Raw genomic sequence first — 22,274 nt, forward strand, 5'->3', positions numbered from 1 at the left:
GATAACAGCAAAGGCATTGTTGCTCTTCGAAATGTTAAAACAAAAAGCAGGCCTTGATTACGATGTGCAGTTTAAGGTACCTCTGGCTGGTTCAAACAGTTTAAGCAGAGATAATATCTCAAGGTTAGCGGTGAGGCTACAAGTGCTGGTGCAAAGACAGCTGCTGATTATTGTAGGAGGATATTTGCCAGAACAGATTTTTAACATGGATGAAACGTGCATGTACACGAAGAGACCGCCGCAATGAACATTCATCCATCCAGAAAGTCTGCGCCTGGCTTTAAGTTGCACAAGGAGCGTGCATGTGTAGTTGGCAGTTATTAATGACCGTCAGTCATTTCATTGCAAAAACCAGAATGTTATCAATGATGAAACAGATTCAGTCATAGAAATATGGATGGGTTTAATCTCACATTTTATTACTTTAAAAACACTTGCCTATTTTTTAAACAAAGCAACATTGCATATAAAACTGGATCACACTGTGTGTATGTAACATGAACAGTACCAGTTTCTCATATATACACATATAATCTCGATCCCAGCCCCACCAAAACATTCTATAACGTTTGGCTTAGAAGATATGAAAGTCATTATAAAAAAAAAAATTAAAAAAATCATTTCGGATATTGCAGCCCACAGAGAATACAAGGGAAGGCACTAGTGTAACATATAAAATTATACTATATGATCCAGTCGAATGATTAAAAAAAAATCTCATTTAGAGCATCATACTGTTTTTGCTGTGGTTATGGTTCACGCTGTTGCATAACAGCACTGAGTGACATTCAGTGAGCTTCCTCTGGAACAGAACATCACTAGGTTGACGGCATATGGATCAACAGACTCAGCCATGAATAAAAAGCACATACAATGTGACATGGCATCAGTGCCAACCACGGACTGGGGCGTTTACATCAGTTCAGCCTTCAGGCATGAACAATAAACCCCAAGCTGACTCCAGAATGGATTTCAACAAAATACCTCTCGACTGCTATTATTCTGTACCAACTTATTGATTCTGGTAGTTCTATAGAAGTCAACCTGTAAATGCAGCCGTGACCTTGGTTAATTGTCTTTAAAAGTATACTATCGCCACAAGTATGGAACAACATATTCTAACAACGGTTTTTAACCTTTGATGGGCTCCTCATAGCAAATGTCTTAATATTCCAGCAAAACCTGTTATCATTAATAATAATAATAATAATAATAAATAATAATAATATAATATTTAAAGAATAGTTAAGTGGTTTTAAGAAGTTGGGTTCATGACCAAGATATTCACGCCTTCAAATCCTATTAAAGAAATTGCTGTTGGACCTTAGGAGGAAGCTAAATCCTTCAGTCAGAAATAGACATATACAGTGGCTTTAAAATATTGGCATGGCGGCTGTGTCTACTACTTTGAATGTGTCCGTAGAGAGAGAAAATAATAAAAAAAGGCCATCTATCTTATTTCCACTTTGAGGTCACATAGAATTACACGCAGGCAACCTAACATGAGTGATTTTTAACCAAAACTGCCATGTTCATGTTAAACCACATACACGGCTACGGTTCTCACGGCCTGTTAATGAAACACCGAACGGCACGTGCACGGCCAATTCACATGTAGGCACTGACTAAACTTTGCACAGTATATGTACAGTAAGCATTTGCTGTGTAGGAATAGTAATTAGCACTCTGACAGTATCTTCAGACACACACACAGTTTAACGGAAGCATTTCCCAGACATGCACACACTCAGCGTTCTCTCCGTAAGTAATGCTTATCACATTTTTCGTCATCCTTTCATTTCGTTTTCAGTTACTGGCTGCATAAGGTTTGCTGCTACTGCAAGTCTGCATTAATGTCCACAATCAGCTGCCCAAAATGCACACGATCTGAGGCTGTACAATAAATCTCATTTTCCACATAAGAGACACCAATGACATCACACGACATTTTGCTCAAATCATTTGCACCCACACCACTGTCCCCCATGGCTGCATCGCTGATCGGCCACAGAGACATTTGGTTTGCTTGGTTAGCGGTCTACTGCTGGACAGGCTGCAAGGAGATAATCATAAGAGTTAAAGATGTACAGGGTGGTAGGCAGGAGGGGAACAAATTGAACATGTGAGCAGGGAGATTTTTCACGTTTGAAAGGGAATAATGTGCGGGGAGGGGCGTGCGAGCTGGGCTGTTTGTCAGACGTCCGAGGTCTTCAGCTCCAGACGTCCTGCGAGTAGCGGCCTTTCGTCATCAGCTTCTTGATGTAGTCCACGGCCTGAGCGTGGCTCATGGCCCCAAGTTCGGCGGCAATGTCGTAGAAGGTATTCTGCACGTCGCGCGCCATGTTGCGGGCATCCCTGGGTGGGGCAGCAAGAGCGGCGCTTAAGGATACGGTCTCGCAAACCCGAGGTGTGCAGCTCAGAAGGTTAACTTCTTTATATAGGTTAACTGCCAGATGCTCGAGGGACTGACCGCCTTCTCAAAAATCCGTCACTCTGGATAAAAGCATCGGCTAAATAACTAAAACCGTAAGCCTGCAGCTCACTGGAGGAACCTGCTATTGGACCACTATGCCATATACTTAACATGAGCTGCTCTGGTATGGAATGTCCAAACAGGTACAGCTGTTGGTCTCTAAACCAAGACATAGACCTTCGTACGTGACAGAATGCCATGAGGCCTCACAGAACCGGCACTCACCCACAGATGTAGATGTGAGCGTTATCTGTGTGGATCAGCTTCCATAAATGCTCCTTGTTCTTCTTCATGAGATGTTGCACATACACCTGAAGCATCAACACAGACAGGACAGGGGGGAAAAAAAGGGCAAAGTCTGATGGGTCCCAAAGTTGACATGTCCTGAACAAACAAAGAAAACACATGCAGACAGACGTCTGCTCTGTCCCATGAGACTCCAGAGCTCCCCCACCTTCTCTCCCTGGTCTCGGGAGAATGCCACATTGAGCTGCGTGACCACTCCTGTCCTCTCGAACTCCTCCAGCTCTTCTCGGTACAGGTAGTCCTCAGCCTTGTGACGACAGCCATAGTAGAGCACGGTCTCGCCTACTTCCTTACCTGCGAGACAGGAATTTATTTGAAAGCTTTTAGAAGGGATGACAGAGATCTCAGTAACACCACAACAACAACACTGGTATTCTGGACGTTAGAAGGTGGAGAAGGTGCACCTTGAGACCTCAGCCAGCCTCGCTCCTGGATGAATCCCATGAAGGGAGCGATACCGGTCCCTGGGCCAATCATGATCACCGGGCTGCTGGGCTTGAAGGGCAGTCGGAACTGGGACTTCCTGACGTACATGGGCACCGCGGGCTTGTGCCCATTGTCCGTCACCACCTTGTTCTTCAGCCAGTTTGTGGCCACGCCCTTGTTGGTCCGGCCCGTCAAGGTCTTGTACTCCACCACCACTGCGCAGATGTGGATGCTGTTGGCGTGAACCTGCGAGGAGAAGCGGAGCCGTCATTTCTGTCATTCGGAGGGGGAGGGGGGTCCATGTGGCTCCAGCAGGCATCCCCTCCCCCTCGGCGTGGGGGGGGGGGGTGGTCTCACCTTGGAGGAGGAGGCGATGGAATAGTAGCGAGCCTGTAGGCGGGGCATCAGCTCACACAGGTGGTCGATGGGCGGCCGCAGAGATGGGAAGTCCTGAAGGACGGCCAGGATGTTCCTGCGAGAATCCAGCACCCAGCTCTGATACAGAGCCTGCGAAACAGAAGCTCATTAAGCAGGAGGCGGCCGGGAGTAAGGCAGCCTCGTCAGACCTGACGGCCCTCCAGAGGACATGGACAAACACAGATCTAATTCAAAGGTTTTTACTGTCCAATAGTTCAAATCACCAACATGTGCCCCAGTTAATTATCTACAGGCAAACTTTAGTGCTGCAGCTCAACTGTGACCTTTAACTGTCCTCTTATCTATACTGGACCACAATAAATGGGCTAAAAAGCACATGGCACGCACATCAAGTCAAACGGCAAGGTGGCGAGCGGACAGGTACCTTCCCCTCGGCCGAGGAAGATGCCATCTTGCGCATGTTCTCCTGTTCCTGGGGGTTAGAGGCATACTGCGCCAGCTCGTACAAGACGTTGGTGCGAGGTGGGTTGTTGATGTCCAGGTAGTGCATCAGCGCCGTGCGGTAGGTGGTGGGACATGGAAAAGGGTGCTTCTTATTGGAGTCCTCTGCAGGGACAAAACAGCCAGTCACGCAACTGTCAGGTGACCAAGTTATTTAAATAAGGTGCCCTGCAGGTGCATTATGGGGCCACGAAGCTCACACTGGAATCAAGAAATTTACAGACATTCAGCTCACTCAACTTGTATGGAACGGCTCAGATTCGGGGTAAACGATCTACACCCACGTTTGCTGGCCCTGACAGCTATCAAACGCACGTCAATTACAGCTTGTTGTTTTAATAACCAGCAAATGACAAGAGCTAGGCGGCCATGGCCAAAGACGGGATCAAAAGCATCATCAATCTCATACCGTCAAGGTTGTTGAGGGAAAAGACAGCGTCAAGGTCCACACCAAGGATCTCCCCGATCTGGTTCACGAGAGCTGCCTCGTTGACGGGGAAGACCGCCACGTGGTCTCCGGATTCATAACTGAGAAAAGGAGAACGACAAGGGCTTAATCTTGAGCTCTAGCCTGAAGGTCAAGGTCACACCAGAGTACTGCAAGGGATTCTGGAGGTGCAGCGTTACCGAATCTTGGACCCTGTGATGTCCAGCTCCAAGTGCATCAGGTGTCGGTCCCCTCCCTCATTCAGCTTGCGGTTGACGGTCACCGATGACAGGAATGGGTTTTTGGAATCAAAAGGCCTGAGAATTACAGGGACAACAACAAAAAATTAGGGATTTCAAGCTGACCCCCCTTAAATGAGTTGCAACACACGTTGCGTGATTTACAGGGTTATTGGGGATTGATTGATGGATCATTGTAGATCCCTCAGAGATGCAAAAAGCTGGAAAACTAAAACGCTCAGGTCCTCAGTGGCCTTGAGGACGCCAGCCAAACTCACGGTTTCTGAGTCTCAAAGCTCTTGAGACGGCCAAGCTCGCCAGTGTAGATCTTGTTCATGTTGTAGTCGGTGTGCACCACCAGCTCGTACTGACGGATGCTGTAAGGGCAAAGAAGCGGAGAATCAACCTAGTGCCCGATGGGTGGGGTCTGATACGAAGCGAGGCACGCCCCGCCTGCTCCGCTCCTCATTATGCAGCAGCTGATGTCAGCCAACCATCGCAAGATATGCAAATTAGCAACACAAAGCTAGGGGCCAATGAATTCCGAGCTCCTCCAGCCCATTGTGGGGGGGACAAAGACTTGGCTCCAGACCTGGATTCTTCTCCTGTTGCCTCCACTCCGAAATGCTCACACACGGCTGGCCAAAACTGCTCCCTCCAAGAGACAAAGTCCTCTTCCAGGCTGAGGGGAAAGCCCGTGAAAGCTGTTAGCCAAAGCGGAGACCTTCACGCAAACAAGCCCCCAAAAGTGCGGGGGGTGGAGTGGTTGGGGGAGGTCTGAGACTACCGCTGAGCTGACCCCAACGGTTCAGACCAACCTCTCATGCTGCCACAACAAATAAAACACTGACAGATCCATCACTCACTTGGCATCGTCGTCTCCCAGCCCAAGGTCGAAGATCCTACTAGCACCCAGTTCTTCCAGTCTCTTATCCACATACTTTCCCATTGCATTGTAATGCTCGTACGTTTTGTTCCCAAGGGCAAAAACCTAGAAGAGGAGCACAACGATAAGCAGGTGCCTAGCGGTGTGAACCGTTATTGGTGGCAAGTCGGTCACTTTAAAGCAGAAATGCACTCGGGCCAAAAACCAGCACATTCTGGCTAAAACTGAGAAAACCATACTGAAACTCAGAGAAACTCGTGTGAAAACTTCGTGGGACTGCCCCAAGCCACCATTACCACCCAGGAAGGTCTCAGTGGTAGGCAGACTCGTTGACTGGCCTTTGGAAAGGACTGATTGGTTGACAGAGCTGTGAGGACCTCGACCAGTGAAAAGGCCTCTGCACCACAAAGGCTCACTGCAGAGTCCTTGCACAGACGCCTTTATGCTGGGGGTAAAGGCTGTCCCATTCCCGTCCCCGGCCAAAGGCCGCTGGTTAGCATGACACCCTGCAGCCAGATCCCCAAAGAAACATTGGGAAAAAACCCCAAATAATGATTCTTGGATGTATCCAATTTGCAGCCTCCCCCCGCCCAACGGAGCCTTATTAGTGCTGTCAAGTGGAAATCCCAGCAAAGCCACAAATGCCGCGGGGGGTGGGGAGAGTTGGGTAAAGCGCAGCTTGAATCTGGCAGAGATCCGAACTGCAAGCCAAGGCCCCCACCCAACGGGGGGGGGTACGGGACCCCCTGCATATTTCTGCTCCCCGCAGCCTGGAGGAGGGGGCCTTAAAGCCCAAAGTCATCTTTAGGGGAGAGGCTGCTATTGTTCAATCTTCCGAAGCAGAACTGAACGAAACCTGAAAGAATGCGACTAAAAGCAGCCAGAAACGTAGCCGAGGGGGTGAGTATGACCTCTGGCCAACTGAAATAAGCATTAACACTTCAAACGGTGCAGCTGAGCGGCTGGTGGCTCGCATGGGTCACAGAGGGACTCACCGTGTATTTGACACCAGACAGGTTGACTTCCCCCTGCTGCAGCCAGTCGTAGAAGTCCTGGGCATTGTCGGTTGGGTCCCCCTCCCCGTATGTGGCCATGCAGAAGACAGCCAGCGAGTTGTCGATCTCGGTGAGGCGGGACAGCTCGGACTGAGGGCGGAAGGTGATTTGATGCATTTTAGCCACACGCTCCATGGAGACAATAGTCCAAAGAGGCGAAGGGCATCTTGGGGGGGTAGGTCCTCACCATGTCATACTCCTCAGGATCAGCTGCCATTCCCCTCATCCCGTACCGCTGCGCGTCTTTGGACAGCCGGTTGGCAAACTCCTCCCCCGTGCCCGTTTGGGAACCGTAAAACACCACGACGTTCCTCCCCTGGAAAGGAAGGCAGAGGGTTCCACTAAAAACCGAATGTAATTTACTCATCTCATAGAGATTTACCCACGTAACAAAGTGTCTGTGTGCTATCCTCAACCCTCCAAAAGTAATACGTTCCACCCAGCAGCAGTGTAATGTTGGGAAATGATTTGTCCCTGTAAACACTGACAGATTTCCGGGAAATTACACACTGGTACAGGAAGGTAGAGAGTCGGTCAAAGCCCCTCTTGCCTAAGCTGATGTTATATGAATGAAATTGGTGGCGGCACAGATACACAGCAGCTGAATAACGAAACTACACTTACCGTCTTTTTCATCTTCTCAATGAAGCTGGTCTCTCTCGTGGGGGCGGCCCTGTAAGGAAGACGGCAGAGTCAGCATCGCTATCAGAGGGAAACAGACGCAAGGACTGGGAGGTCTGTGACCCTGCAGCAAGGAGCCCCCCCCCCACCAATAATCACTCTTTCTGGGGGGGGCGGATGTTAAGAGAAAAGCAGGAAGAACAAAAAATTAACTACAGAGTTGGGGAGTTCTTGCACCATTCTGGGCTGCTGCCTGCGTTTCACCCTTGTTGACGGTGGAGCTCTGCATTATCCTGCCCATGTCCACCTCGGCCACCACATTCCACAGGCAACAAGTCAGAGCACTAATAATCCACAGACTGATTGAAAATGTTGCAGAGTACAACCTGGCCAAAAACCGGACCGAGGGGAACAGAAATGCCTCTCACACTGGACGGTAAACAGGTCCACTGGCACAAGAGCAAGCAGGCAGCCGGCGAGCTCCCAGCTTCTCCAGAACCTTCTAGCATCAGAACAATGATGGGACAGAGACAGTCCCCCACCCCCAACTCCCTGGGAATTGGGGCACCGATTGGGCGTGCTCTGTGAAAACATCATTCATCAATCTCTCAATGGCAAAACATGCAATATGACGGAGACACCCCCACCCCCCTATTGCGCAACAATTTGTCATGAACCTGCGGCAAGACAAGGAGACTGAACTTTGCCTGGCATTTTAGTGGCGCCGGCACCCCCTGGGTACGAACACCCTGGCTGACAGGCAGAAGCCCCACAGACCCCGGACAGGGACACACGGGGGGGGAGCGGCGTCTCATGGCTAAAGAAACCGAATTTGCTCACACGAAGCATTCAGAAAACACGGCGCCCACCTTCCAGACTGGCCGAGCCGAGTTAATCGCACACGACCGCCCCCTCAACCAAAAACTTCACACAGGAAACTAGGACCAATAATCTATCAGCCACAATTAACAATTAACAAAAGCGCTGAAGAGCGACGTGAGGCTTCGGGGAGCTCCATGGTGCCACCCTGCCCCCAGACGCGCCCAGACCGCCACTGACCTCTCCGTGAGCTCCCTTCCTTCTTCCGACATGCTGCACAAGCATCCCATGGCCGTCCTCAGAGTCCTGCCACACCAGCTTGCTCGTCTAATCCGCAGCGAGGAAGCCAGACGCCGAAAACCCACAAGTGCAAGCCACCCCCCACCAAAGGCAACACCAGAACTGAACCCAGGACCTTCCTCCGGACTGAGCCCCCCGCCCTTTCCCCAAACTCACCCCCCCCCTCAAATGGTCCCTCCCCCACCGCAAGGCTCGTCAGCGGAGGGCAAGCTGGTGGGGGCTGTCCATGACCCATTACCACCTCCACGGATCAGTCACGCATCTGGCAGCCACGGGAGGGGGGGGGGTGGGGGGGGGGGTGGGGGGGGTGGCAGAGACACCGAGAAGAAATGTCCCCTAACGCAGCGTGGCGGAACTGCGGTCCCACACACAAACACATCCACACATTACGCTCTCTGCTTGTCCCCATCCCCATTTTCCCCTGCTGGGAATAAAAGAACACAAAAAAGTCTTTGCCACAATTCAGTAACCCTGGAAACACTTATCATAACTACACACCGCCCCCCCCCCCCCCCCCCGTTTTTTTTTTTTTTTTTTTTAAAAGGAAACAGGCTGAATACGGCCCGCTTCACGACCCTGGGCTGAGGAACAGCGTCACCATAGTAACCTAATCTATCATACAAGGATCCCATTTGCGACAAGGCTGGGGTACATTGGGGGCGGCAGGGTGGCCCAATCGGAGGCGGCCCCAGCTCACAGACGCTCCTCTGTCCGCCATGGGGGACCCCGCTAGCCTGGTCTCCTCTGCAATGTAATGGAGCCTCCAAGCGCATGCAGGCAGCACGGCGAAAAGCTACCATGACCTCACTCACACACAAGTAGGAAACCCCCCCCTGGAGTTCATTGCCCCCCCGCCACTTCCTCACACTTCTCTGGGGTTTGTGCCAATGGGGGGGGGGGGGGGGGGGGGGGGGGGCGGTGTCCCACAGAGCCAGTTAGTGGTAAATCAGCTCGCTTCTGTCTCTGGGCCCTCCCCGCCGGAGAAAAGCCTGGTGCACTGATGCGGAACGCCGCGTGGCGCGGTGCTTGGTGACGGACCACACGTGCGAGTGCCATACGCTCAGCAGCAGATAAGATAGCCAGGAGCACGTGCCTGCGAGCCACATGCAGATGAGCCCCACAGGAGGCACCGCGGAGGGCTCCAGGGAAGCGGTGTTCCTCAACCTAGTCCTTGGGGACCCACAGAAGGTCCATGTTTTTGCTCCCCTCCAGCTGTACAGTGTTGCTGCTGGAGGGAGTAAAAATGGGACTGTCCAGCAAGAAGCCATAAGGCTCACAGCTCCTACCAAACCATATTCCCCCAATGCCCTGGAAGTCGATCGTAACAGAGAGCCATAGACGGTACTTCACCAGAACAGCCTTGAGGGAGCACCACGTCGACTGGGCTTTACTTTACTTCACACTGCCTCACTCCACTCCACCAATCACTGAGTGCACAGCAGTACAGCACAGAGTGTATCCTATTCATGTGAGCAATCTCTGCAGTTCCTTTCATATCTTAGAGCATGTCAAGGCTTCACCTAAGGGGACAGCGATCATGTTTTACCTCTTATCCTGTAACACTTTATGAGACACTGATTTGATATGCTAATTGAGCTGATTGCACGCAAACAGCATGTCGAACGTCAGGGAGGGTAACTGTATACAAGTGTTACAGGTGTGTCTCCCTGACGCCCCAGACGGAGCGGCAGACAGCGGGACGCAGTGGAGGCCATAACTTACTCTGTGGTGAGCTTCTTAAACTCGGGCACCTCCTCCTTCTTCTGCCGGAAGAAGAACCAGTAGATCAACAGGCCCACGATGAGGGAGAAGAGGAAGATGTCAAAGTTGCTGAAGAGAGCCTCCTCCTCGCCTGAAGTTTCCGGGGTACCCAGCAAGGTCCGCCATCCTGCCCACACGACGCTGAGGACAGATCCAGAGGCAGCCTATGACTCAGTGTACTGAAACCCGGGTTCCCAGAGATAATTAAATTTCATTATATGTTCTGGGCTCCTATTTACTCTATAATGGAGCTCTGATAGAGGAACAGAAGCATTGTACTCCGTCATTGGTGATATGTATGGCCACTCTTCTTTCCCACTGCGTTTAGGTTCTTCAATGACATAATAGGAAATGTCAGCATCTCTCTCTCTTTCTCTCTCACACACACACACACACACACACACACACACACACACACACACACACACAACACGTTTGTACTAATCTCTTGGGGAAAACCCTAATCCCTTCAATGATAACCTTAACACGTACCCAGCCATATCCTTAATCATAAGTAATCAAACAAAATACTTTTCGCTATTTTAGTTTTTTCATTGCAGTCACAGATTTTTATAAAATTGAGGTATTACCTGCGAGGAGTGGAAAAATATCCCCACAAGGCCAAAACGTGCCCACATACACATTTGTATGATAATATCTCCTCTCCTCACCATACATTTTCTGCGTTTGCCATTTTAAATGTAAAATGACAAGTTCTAGATTCTCCCAAAATCGCACTGGGACACAAACCGTGAATCTCTTTGAAACGGAATAGAATGTCACAAAGCCTGGGCACGGTGATGTTGTAACAGGGACCCAGTAACAATGAGACATTTGGCATTGTATAAATTGCCAAGTCATGCTTGTGAAGCAATTACTGTGTCACACTGAGAACTTTAATTACACGTAGTATCAGAGGCCCGCGAGATGTGAAGATGACATATTGGAAAGATACAGAAAGACACTGAATTTATCACCCAATTTGTACCCAATAACAGATACCCAACAAACTACCCAATCGAAACGCCAGTTACATTAACAAACGGTAGTACTTGAAAGTACAGCCTTGTGTCATACTGGACAATTTATTTAAATCAGTCTTTTCATCTATTTCACAAATTCATGATACGACATAAATACCTACAATCAACTGTGCACAGACAAAAAGCGAATAGAACTATAGAACGTCTTTTGTTTCGGGAAGGGGGGCGTGGTGATAAGAGCCTATAGGCACGAGCAGCAGACCTGCACCGAAGTGGGAATTTAGACAGAAGTACTATCGCGCCACCGAAAAGAAAAATGCAGAAAGTGCTATTGAAAATGTCGGTCTAAGAACCAGCACCCCAGAAGGTCGGTATCCAGATGACCAGGAGCAGAAAAACACAGCAAATGTACGGGCAAGAGAGAACTAACCTTAAAATCCGTGGTTTTAAAATAAAACTAGCAGTTGTTTACACTAACTGAACAATCATCAGTTAATAACCAGTAAACACACATGAACTCGAACGAGGAGGCGTGACCCATACATTATTAACTGCTTACCCAAGCCCTTTGTCACGTATAGCGACGATTGCACAACTACCGGTATTAAGTCACGCAAATCAGAAAAGTAAAGCAGAAATTCTTATATACAAAGTATTACTGTAGTGACATTTAAAGTACACGTGCCAACAGTACGAAGCGATAACATTTCGATTAGTTAATAAACTAAGATTATTTATCGATCATAAACTAGAGAGAGACAACCGGAGGAGCAGACAGCAACCCGGCTTAACGCAGAGCCGGTGACCGACCAGCCAGTCTAGTAGCTATTCAGCTCACCACATTGACACGTAGCCACATTACTGACAACCGAGACATTTATCTCAGTAAAAGACCGCCTCTACTGATGACCGGTTTCGGAATAAACATCTATAAAAGCCTTAAATATCGCCCGCTAGAGGTATAATTTAATGAGGAAAACACTTACTTATCCCTCTTCCCTGTTGCAATTCACCACCACCGCCAATACGGCAACTTTATGCTCTTGCGTCACTTTCGTGCGCCGATCAACTTTCGGGCAGCAGGACTTGCTCAGCACCGAACTGGGGTGGAGGGATGATATAATCACCTTCAAAGTGATGTGACATTCAAAATATTCAAGGAAGACTCAAAAAACATTGTTATACTTTTGTGTATATTACTCTAGCATAATAAATTATGATATTTTTGAACGTCTTTTGTAGCTTGTGTTTTTTTCCAGGATTCTTATGTACACGTTCATTTATGATGGTCTAGTCCACGTCGGCGCTTTTAGATGATGTTGTTAGTTCCGACCCTCAAACTTGTATGCTGATGAAAAGGCGAGTGAAGTTCATGGTTACATAATTTTTCTAGGTAGTACAGACTGTCTAAATGTCCCTGACACTACTTTACGTCCAGTTATCTTCTAAGGAAATGACCTTGGGTGGGTTATTTATATAGATAGCAGAGCCCATAGTACTGATTAATTTAGCATAACGTTATGAACGGATTGCTGACAAATAAACAGAATAGTTACACATTTAATCTGACGAATTTGCTAAAATTCTCATGGTTGATTTGAGATGTAATTATGTGCCGTCCGAAGTACCTCTTTTTGAATATTTGTTTATCATAGTAAGATTTATTTTTAACATATGACTAAGTTACTACCTATTTGGCAGACTTTCATTAAGTTAATTTATTAAAAGTAAAAATTTACTATGTGCTAAACTACGAGTATCCAAATAATGCAATTAATCGCAGTTCAGTTCTTAAATAATGAATTGCAAAACGGACTGACGAAAAGTTGTACTACGACATCTAGCGACCGATTAGGTTAAAGCAGGTCTGTCCTTTGTGTAGATTACGATAAGCGCAGTAGTTTACCATTTATCAAGTGCGTCAAGGAACGTCATTGTAGCGAGGTGCGGACTGGTGGGCGGGGCAACCGGGGCAACTTCCAGTGACGTAGAGGGTCACTCTCCGACTGCAAATCTCATATACATGCGAAACATTTCTGAGGATTAAGGCACTGATGTCATACATATTATATGAATTTGCGACATACCACTTTTATATCTCATTTTTATGTATACAATCTAATTATTGTGGGAATAAAGAAAAATGTAATAGTTTGTAATGTTATGCAGTCAAACTATGTTGTCGAGGTGTACTTACCATGAAAAATTTGCTGGAATTTGCTAACTACTGCAGTGCATGATTGGTATGATATTTGGAGGCTACTTAAATTTCATCATCTGCAACTGCTGCAACTGACATAGTCAGTCCCTAGGTGTGAATTTAGGAAGGGGGGGGGGGGTATGGTCCATTTTTGTCCCAGTGTACAGTTGTTCTGCTACTGGTTGTAGTAAACTAGTTATATTTTGTTTGACCAAACACAATATTTATAGGTAACAGTAACTCAATAAACAGGCCATATGTATTTATAGATTTTTAATCAGGAATGTTTTTATTATAGAGATTGTTCTTCCATTCACATAATTAAACCTTCCACTTAATTTCACCCTTATGGGCAAAAATGGAAACACTAGGATTATTGGGGCCCTGGGCGCTGCCAAAAAAACATAATTTGGCACTAAATACTGGAGTTTCTGGAACGGTTTCCGTTCTCAAGACTCGGCTTGTCACTCAGACGTCACACCTTGCGCTCTGCTGGCCCTGACGAGCACACCTTCATTTCAGCCTTTCTCCATGCACCAGGCAAACACGAACGCATCACGTTCCAGGTGCCCGAGCTCTTCTCTGGCAGCCCTTCAGCTTTTTATTTTGTGTACGCCAGTTATTACATAGTTAATAACATTAGCAGGGTGATAAACATAATTTGCACAGTATTATTGTACATATATTCCTGTCAGTACTTTACTGTGTGTGCACCACCCTTGTAACTTTCAGTTTGACTACAAACTGCATTTCAATAATGTGGCTGCTACAAAAGTGCCAAAAACGCTTTATTTTTGCTTTACATAGCGGACAGTGCACAGAATTAAACATTAAATAAAGAATCAAATATAATATGATTAGGGTCATCCAGACTCATTTTTTTGTCTCTCGTTACTTTTTTACTTTTGCCTGGTTCTTTGTCTGAAACTTGTGGTGGACGACAGCAATCGTGGTTAAGAAGTTCCCCGAGAAGAGAGCAAGGAAAGTTGAGCCACACACAGCGACCTGTCAGGGATACGACAGGAGGACATGAATATGAATGCGGATTTTTAATTTCAACCATGAATTTTAAGCGCATTTTTCGCATCGACTAGGAAAGTTCTGCAAACCTAATTAAGCAAACAAGTGTTTCTACAATAAATGTTAGAGATAGGAGAGGCACGTGCCGTCTGCAAGGACACTGACCTGCCAATCTGTACACTCTGGGAGAAGAGCCATCCTAAAAAGGGACAGTCCGTTGTACAGCTGCCAGAACTATCAAAGATATAGTGCAATGCAAACACAGAGCTTTACCTGCTTGTTCAGGTTCTCAGGCTCCAGGATTTCAGCACTGCTCACTTTCAATGACTCTCATGGTCTGACTATGGACTATGCAGTATTTATTTTCTTTTTGCTCATTCTAATTTCATTTTTTTTTGTATTTACTATACAATTGTAAATATATGGATATGACCTGCATGTCCTGAATGGTTGCTATACTAAGGCAGTAGTATTAGATTCTTAAGCAAAAAGAAAAACAAATTATTTGATAATAAATTATTGACTCTGGCCAAACAAAAAGGTCCCAACAATGGGAGCCATTCTATTGGGGGGGTGAACAACACCTGGCTCTCAATGTACCTGCCTGGAAGTCAACTTGGCAAAATAGGTACCGCCAGGTTCCCCAGAGCCTGGAGGTGAGAAGCTGATCTCACACATGCTGCTGGATACTTACATGACCGAAGAACAGGAAGGGCAAGAGAAAGCCCAGCCCCCGCCACATCCACGACTGAAAGCCCTCTGGAGCAGAAATATACCAAGCCGCTGGATTAGCAAGTCAAAGCTGATGTCACCTTAGATGCATCAGCCATAGGTGCAACATTATCCTTCCTTAGAGAGCGTGATGTTTGTTTTACAGTCACCTTTGTCTGAGCCATGAGTCATGCTGGTTTCCGACAAAGTGACACATCTTTCTGGGTAATGTGTGGCCTTTAACATCTGAATAACTGATTTAGAAAAAAATATAGATATATGTTCTCAGCTTCCTGTACATTGAGCTGCTGTCCTTTGAACCAAACAGGTGGCAGCGGGTGCAGTAGCCATTAAAGCTTAAATTGCCAGTGATGTCAACCAGTCCCCTGGGCCAGCGCCCCCTCACCCACCTACAGTCAGGTCCATGGTGTGCCTCTCTCCCAGGGACCGCAGCCGGTAAAGGCAGCCATTCTGGTAGTAGTACTGAAGTAGCTGCACAAAGCCTACAGGAACAAATCACACACTCTCTTACTGGCATGCTGAGACTCACCCCGGTGAGACGAGGGATACAAATTCAGAATGTGGTAGGGAGGCCTCTTCAGTCGCCTAGGGCACAGGGTGGGCTGTCTCCATAGCAACAAAAGCAGAGCTGAAAGAGTAACTTGACCCAAACTGCTGCCCACGGCTCTGTACATGAACTGGCAGGTGATGGGTGAGGCTTTGTACTTCAGGATCATGCCCTTCAATGACCTGCTGCTAGGTTTAACATCACTATCTGGACAAAAGTACTGGGACACGCCTCGTAATCATTGAATTCAGGTGTTTCATTCGGATTCATTGCCACAGGTGTATAAAATCAAGCACCCAGCCATGCAGTCAGGTTTACAAACATTTGTGAAAGAATGTGTCATTCTGAAGAGCTCAGTGATTTCGAGCGTAGTGCTGTAATAGGGTGCCACCTTTGCAATAAGTCAGTTTATGACACGTCTTCCCTGCTAGATTTTCCAAAGTGAGTGCAGTAAGTGGTTTACTGCAAAGTGGAAGTTTTTAGGAACAATAGAAACTGAGACCATGCAAAGTAACAAAGCGGGGTCACTGAGTGCACAGATGCGTAAAAATTTCCGAAGCACTGTTGACTCAATAACTGCAGAGTTCCAAACTTCCTATGACATTAACCGCAGCATGAAAACTGTGCACCGGGACCCAAACTGCTGCCCACGGAATGGGGTTCCATGGCCAAGCAGCTGCAGGCAAATCTCACATAATCAAGCATAATGCCAAGTGTCAGATGGAGTGGTGTAAAGCATGGTGAAGAAAATGTGTTTTGTACAGTGATGAATCACACTTCTCAGTCTGGCAGTCTGAAGGACGAGTCAGGTTTTTGTTTGATGCCAGAAGAACGTTACCTACTGTACCTGACTGCATTGTGCCAACTGTAAAGTTTGGTGGAGGAGGGAAAATGGTGTGGGGTTGTTTTTCCAGGGTTCCGCTTGGCCACTTAGTTCCAGTGAAGGAAACTCTTAATGCGGCAGCATACACAGAGATTTTGGACAATTATATGCTTCTTTGTGGGAACAGTTTGGGGAAGGTCCCTCTGTTCCAGCATGACTGTGCCCCAGTGCACAAATCAAGGTCTATAAAGACATGGTTGGGAGAGTTTGGTGTGGAAGAACTTATTTGACCTGCACAGAGTCCTGACCTCAACCCCATCAAACACCTTTGGGATGAACTAGAATGGAGATTGTGAGCCAGGCCTTCATGTACAACATCAGTGCCTGACCTCACAACTGCTCTTCTGGATGAATGGGCGAAAACTCCCACACACTCTCTCCAAAATCTTGTGAAAAGCCTCCCCAGAAGAGTGGCAGCTGTTATCGCTGCAAAGGGGGGACCAAGGGGGGGATTTATGATGGGATGTCATAAAGGTTCCTGTAAGGGTCAGGTGTCCCAATACTTCTGTCCATATATAATGTATTAGGTGAAGATTATGCTGTAGTGAATATAGGAAAAAACATGCAAAAATCATTTTAACTATTAAAAGAACTTCTCAAGTCTCTGTACTTACTTTGATATAATGAGTAGGCGAGGAACTGCTTCCTAAAAACCTGGTAAAGATTTCCGTCTGGCCTATGGGCAGTAAAGATGAGGAATAACATTGGGAGCAGGGTCTGATCTGCAGTTAATATTCAGATTCATAAAACACATTTGGTGTTAAATGGGCTAAATATGTTAAATAGGTCCATGAGGACTGGGTTGAGAAACACTGCAGAACACTCTCACTGTAATGCAGTGGTTCTCAAACTCAGTCCTCAGGACCCACTGCCCTGCTTGTTTTCCAGCTATCCCTGCCCCACACACTGCTGATTACCTGGATCAGGTGTGTTCAGTCAATCTGAAGCTGAAAGACAGCTGGGACATGTGTATGGGGCAGTGGGTCCTGAGGACCCAGTTTGAGAACAACTGGTCTAAAGGCAGGATCTAAGTGCTGTGTGCTCTTTCATGTCAGTGATCCAGGGATTGGTTCTGTGGCGCTCACCAGGTCAGTATAACCCCAGACAGGAAGGCGGAGATGTAGTGGTGAAACACCCACCAGCCCTTAATCCTGCAGATTACGACAGACAGGAGCAACACTTCAGTTTATTTACTGCAAATGCAGTGAACTCTCAAACACTTTGTATAGTCCTGTGTATTGCAAGTGTCAAGGCGAAGGACTTTGGGCAGATCACGTGACTGCTGTTAAACTGTCAGCTGAAGATCATAAACCAGACCATTTGGGTTTAGGTATTTCCGGAGGTGTTTAAAGTCCTTGCAAATGTTGACATCCATGACACAGAGCCAATGGTAAATCTATGATACCACATCTACTTTGCCACTAAGTACGAAGAATTCGATTTTGAGGAAGAAGTTGGCACCTAGTAGGTGTTAATTTGCCTCTTGTGACTCACTTGGACCCGTTGCTGATGAGGACACTCTCGCGGACAGTCAGAATGCAGTAGTACCACACCAGCAAGAAATTTAAAATGGCATCCACTATTCTGTCAGGACAGACGAGGGGGAACATGAACACATCAATTACGAGAAAGGTCATGCGAGCTAATGATAATGCAACGGCTGACGAATAGTGAAAAAGTTATCCATCCCCACGCTCACCAAAAGGTGTGTCCAGAAAGACATTGTAAAAATGTGGTTCTCCAACAACTTTCAGTGCCGTCCCCACCCCCCTCTCTGTGTGTTGGTATTTCCCTGGAAGCTCAGGCCCGGCTCAGTCTTACCTGTTACTGACAATGAAGCAGCAGGTGAAGGCGAAGAGCAGAATGAGGATGGTGAAGCACAGCTTGAAGGTCTCATACTCATCCTTATAGGCAAACCTAGTGGGGAGAAGCACGGCCTCGGTCAGGAGGCGCCGCAAGTTGCTGATATACAAACACGGAGTGAGAGCTTCACCGAAAGTACAAACGAAAATGCATTACAGACCACCACTGCCTTTTTACTGACCTCCCGGATGAACCGCTGCACTATTCGTCATGCTATTATGCAAAAGGGTTTATCAGAGTTCGTTCATGATTCCTTCCCTCTTAGGGAGTATTATTTGGCATTGATGGCAGTAATCTGCATGATCTGTGAGAATTTCATTCACGGCGTGTACCAGCTGCTGCGTTTTTAGCTTGAAATTGCTAAGACGATCACCAGAGACCGTCCTGCCATAAAGTATGTGGCAGAATGAAATGCAATTAGAAAAAGGTCAGTTAAGGCGAAAAAGATGAAAACTCACAGGGTAAACTGTTATTCATTAAGCAAGTGCTAACAAAAAAAGACTTTAGTCAACAGCAAAGAAATACTTGACGAGGCTGGTGACACTAATGCATCAAGACTGACAAGATACGGAATATTCTGCAAGCTTGGAAAATATGTAAAACCAGATTTTTGAACTCCATGGAAGGGCAACCACAAAGTGAAGTATGGAATGGGCCTAGAGCTGCTTCCAAGCTGTAGGTCTCCTCCGGGTACTCTGCTCTACCCCCTCAGTATAAAAGCATGCTGAGATTAACTGGAGTTTCCAAGTTGTCCAGAGGTCTGCATGTGTGACACCCTATCCTGGGTTGTTCCCTGCATTGCGCTCATAGCCCTCCGGACCCCCTTGACCCTGGACCCTGAGTACTGGAAATGGATGGATAGAAATATATCTGTTTCTGTAACAACCACCTCCATGAACCTACTGTTCTCATTATTATTTTGTTATTACATAGGTTTGCATAACAGCTTAGCACAGTGAAAAGTGCATATTTTGTGAATCATGAATATCGCTCCAAATATTGCATAACGTGGCACGATTTTTGACCACTTATTTATACATAAATAATGCAAATTCGGTTCAATATTCACTACCATCCAAACATTGATTTCTGAGATATCAGATAATTCACGGTTTACATAATAGCGCACACAGTGTAGAGATGAGGAGGAACACGATAGGCTGTGGTATACGGACGGTGATGCCTTACATTTGAAAACTGCAAAAACAAGGCAGGGAGGTTCCAACAGAAGTACAACCGTCTACTGACTGAACATAGAGAATGTGAACGTGGACGTACTTGGCCTGCTTGTTCAGGAGAGTGACATTTACATTGCCAAGGACGAAACTGAGACACAGTCTATAGAGAAAGGAAAAAAACACAGTAAGCTTTGCATAACTGCTTTCTATAAACTAATAATGGATCATTAAAATACACTGTAATGCCTAAGTCCACATATCCATGAACTGTATCTGGTAATAATTTAATATGGTCCAATATTCACCTCCCCCGCTAAATAATCAAAACTTGTCATTGTCTTGTTCTGGTTAAGGCAAGATAGCCCCAAGTTTACAAGCCACAAGCAGTCAAAGCAGAATGACCAAAGTCCCAAGTAGATTTACCCATTCTTCTTTGGCAGAAAGGCTTCCATTTCAAAAAAGACATTTGACCTTTCCTTTATTAATGCCTGGATTTTGTCTATATCACCAGCATCATCTGACTTCACCCCCCTGCGTATGCAAAGAAAGAAAGGCCATTAATTTACACAAAAAAGTAAGTGACCTGCTTACAGTTATTGTGGTACAGAACGAAGTCATGTGTTTTTGTTGGATAATACGACTGAGATCTTAATTACAGAAGTGAGTGAACATATCGAAGGGGGTGAGGAGATGTGCTCACTTTGTCAGCAGGTATGATATTTCTTTCAGTTTTTTCCTTTGCCGGGCGATGGAGACGGAGCACGCTTCCTGCAGTCTGGATACCTCCTCCAGCTTCTCCTTGTACAACCTGTGGGTCTCCTGGACATATCACATGACTGGATTTGCATGAGGGCTGAGGTGTGCTCCAGAGAATTACAACAGGAAAAGGAATACATGGGTAAATCCCAGAGTACACCAGGTCAAGGCTACTACAGCATAACCCCCAAAAGGACATAAAGAGAGAAGCAAAGCAGTCGTCCTACGTTATACGGTCCCTTTACCGTAGATATGGACACCATTTACGAAATCATTCTGTGTAACTGGGTTTTAATGCAATTACAGGCCTATTATCACACTTTCGTTATTTTAACATTAACCCGGTTAACACTGCTGTAAGTCGTTTGAAGGTCAAAAAGACAATGTTACTGTCGCAATAAACCGTAATACCAGAACAGGTTAAAGTTCGGTTATAACACAACAGCTCTTCAGTCGGCGATAGATATTTAGAAAATACTGACACATTTTATACACGCCAAAACGGATTTTATCATCAATAAAGTATCCATTAAAACTACGTTGTATTATAATAATCATATTGAGTCGTGGTTAGATAAAAATAATTTGTTTAGATTTAATTGCGTTACAAGCCATTAAAGCTTTGGAAATACATGTATCTCGTTCTGCAGATGGCTGAACTGTCATATTTTTATCATCGATGCAACATTAATAACTTAGAAGCGTGACAAAAGCGGATGCGCATTCGCCAATTCACTAAAACTAATAGATAAACGATTCGGTTAGTTAACCATATTTTTAAAAATATATACAGAAGAGCTGTATAATGTGACAGAATAGCTTTCACGGGTACTCAGTCTTCTCGCCCATAGATTTCTGTATGTGAAACTGTGAAAAATCGACTTTAAGAGTCAACACGCAACATCTGTAAATGAACTTAGGATAATTCACGTAGGCTTTTAGTTCAGTGTAATTAGTTTACCTGCACTTGCTGATACTCTGTCTCCAGGCTCTTCCACTCTTGGAGACATTCAGAATGACTCGACATTGTTCGCTGGTTTAAAATACAAAAAAAATTAAAATCAGTTAAGCCAGACAGAAATTGCAGCTACAAAACCAGGCCAAAGAACTAAACAGACAGCCTGAGTTTCTAAAACATGCGTATCACTGACTGCGACATTTCCTCTTATCAGTAACTATATTTATTATCACCTTTAAGTAGGGAACTACTGGAACAAAACATTCAATACTCATTCAATCATTACAATGACGGCAGTGGTAATATAAAAACCTATGACAAGAATGACTAGAGACAAATGCAATCTGGAAGACATTATTATTAAAATATGCTATTTGGTCTTGTCCGTAGGCCTATATTGGTCACAAATAGCTACAATACACAAGTGGTTTTGATTTACTCATTTATTGACATCTGTATGACAACGCATTTAATTTAAGGACTGTAGGAATAGATACCTGTTTCGTATGATTATGGATTGCAACTTTTTCTTATATTTCAAAGGGACATTTTTCAATATAAGCTACTGTGCTTCTGAATAAACCTAATGGCCTGCCAGGTGATGATTTTGACAGCGAAAGCAGCTTGTATTTGATGTCCGACCAGCACTGAAAAAAACATAAATGCCAAAGGCGCATGGGCAGTCTTTAATCTTTTCCTTAGTACTAAAATTCTCAATAAACCGCATAAAATAAAACCCAAAAATACTCGCTTTCCGTGACATTTCACATCCACCCAAAAACTCCACAAAGCCAGACCTATCTATGTATCCCGGTATCCTTCTAATTTTCGCATTGCCTATTCTCCCAGCGACATGTTTATTAAGGTGGTATTTTCAGAAAATAGGGATTGATCGGCCAATCACTGAAGGGCATCTCCCCCCCTGTCCCTTACTCCTGTCATTAACCCGATACCGGTGTCAA

General features: G+C 46.0%; 2 protein-coding genes across 3 annotated transcripts; both read right to left on the minus strand.

Moving 5' to 3' along the window:
• Positions 1 to 398: 398 nt before the first annotated feature.
• Positions 399 to 10,560, minus strand: LOC125711433 (NADPH--cytochrome P450 reductase-like). 2 transcript variants are annotated; one of them, XM_048980311.1, is made up of 16 exons: positions 10,432 to 10,560; positions 10,154 to 10,356; positions 7,316 to 7,364; positions 6,879 to 7,007; positions 6,632 to 6,781; positions 5,617 to 5,741; positions 5,343 to 5,432; positions 5,029 to 5,127; positions 4,712 to 4,828; positions 4,494 to 4,612; positions 4,008 to 4,189; positions 3,563 to 3,712; positions 3,184 to 3,451; positions 2,928 to 3,073; positions 2,699 to 2,784; positions 399 to 2,355 (listed from the first exon to the last, which is right to left on the minus strand). In XM_048980311.1, exons 1-16 carry the CDS (start codon positions 10,477 to 10,479, stop codon positions 2,211 to 2,213), a joined length of 2,106 nt encoding a protein of 701 aa, XP_048836268.1. In that variant the 5' UTR covers positions 10,480 to 10,560; the 3' UTR covers positions 399 to 2,210. The 2 variants fall into 2 exon arrangements, with proteins under 2 accessions (XP_048836268.1, XP_048836269.1); XM_048980312.1 differs by lacking the exons at positions 10,154 to 10,356; positions 10,432 to 10,560 and adding an exon at positions 8,372 to 8,548.
• A 3,127-nt stretch (positions 10,561 to 13,687) lies between these two features.
• LOC125711716 (ion channel TACAN-like) lies at positions 13,688 to 22,241 on the minus strand. Its single transcript, XM_048980929.1, has 13 exons — positions 21,810 to 22,241; positions 21,316 to 21,387; positions 20,299 to 20,417; positions 20,022 to 20,129; positions 19,699 to 19,758; positions 18,379 to 18,474; positions 18,052 to 18,141; positions 17,643 to 17,708; positions 17,172 to 17,233; positions 15,517 to 15,609; positions 15,090 to 15,154; positions 14,561 to 14,629; positions 13,688 to 14,380 (listed from the first exon to the last, which is right to left on the minus strand). Exons 2-13 carry the CDS (start codon positions 21,379 to 21,381, stop codon positions 14,267 to 14,269), a joined length of 1,008 nt encoding a protein of 335 aa, XP_048836886.1. The 5' UTR covers positions 21,382 to 21,387; positions 21,810 to 22,241; the 3' UTR covers positions 13,688 to 14,266.
• Between the last annotated feature and the right edge of the window lie 33 nt (positions 22,242 to 22,274).

The sequence above is a fragment of the Brienomyrus brachyistius genome, chromosome 17 (assembly GCF_023856365.1).
Source record: "Brienomyrus brachyistius isolate T26 chromosome 17, BBRACH_0.4, whole genome shotgun sequence".
NCBI classification, from domain to species: domain Eukaryota; kingdom Metazoa; phylum Chordata; class Actinopteri; order Osteoglossiformes; family Mormyridae; genus Brienomyrus; species Brienomyrus brachyistius.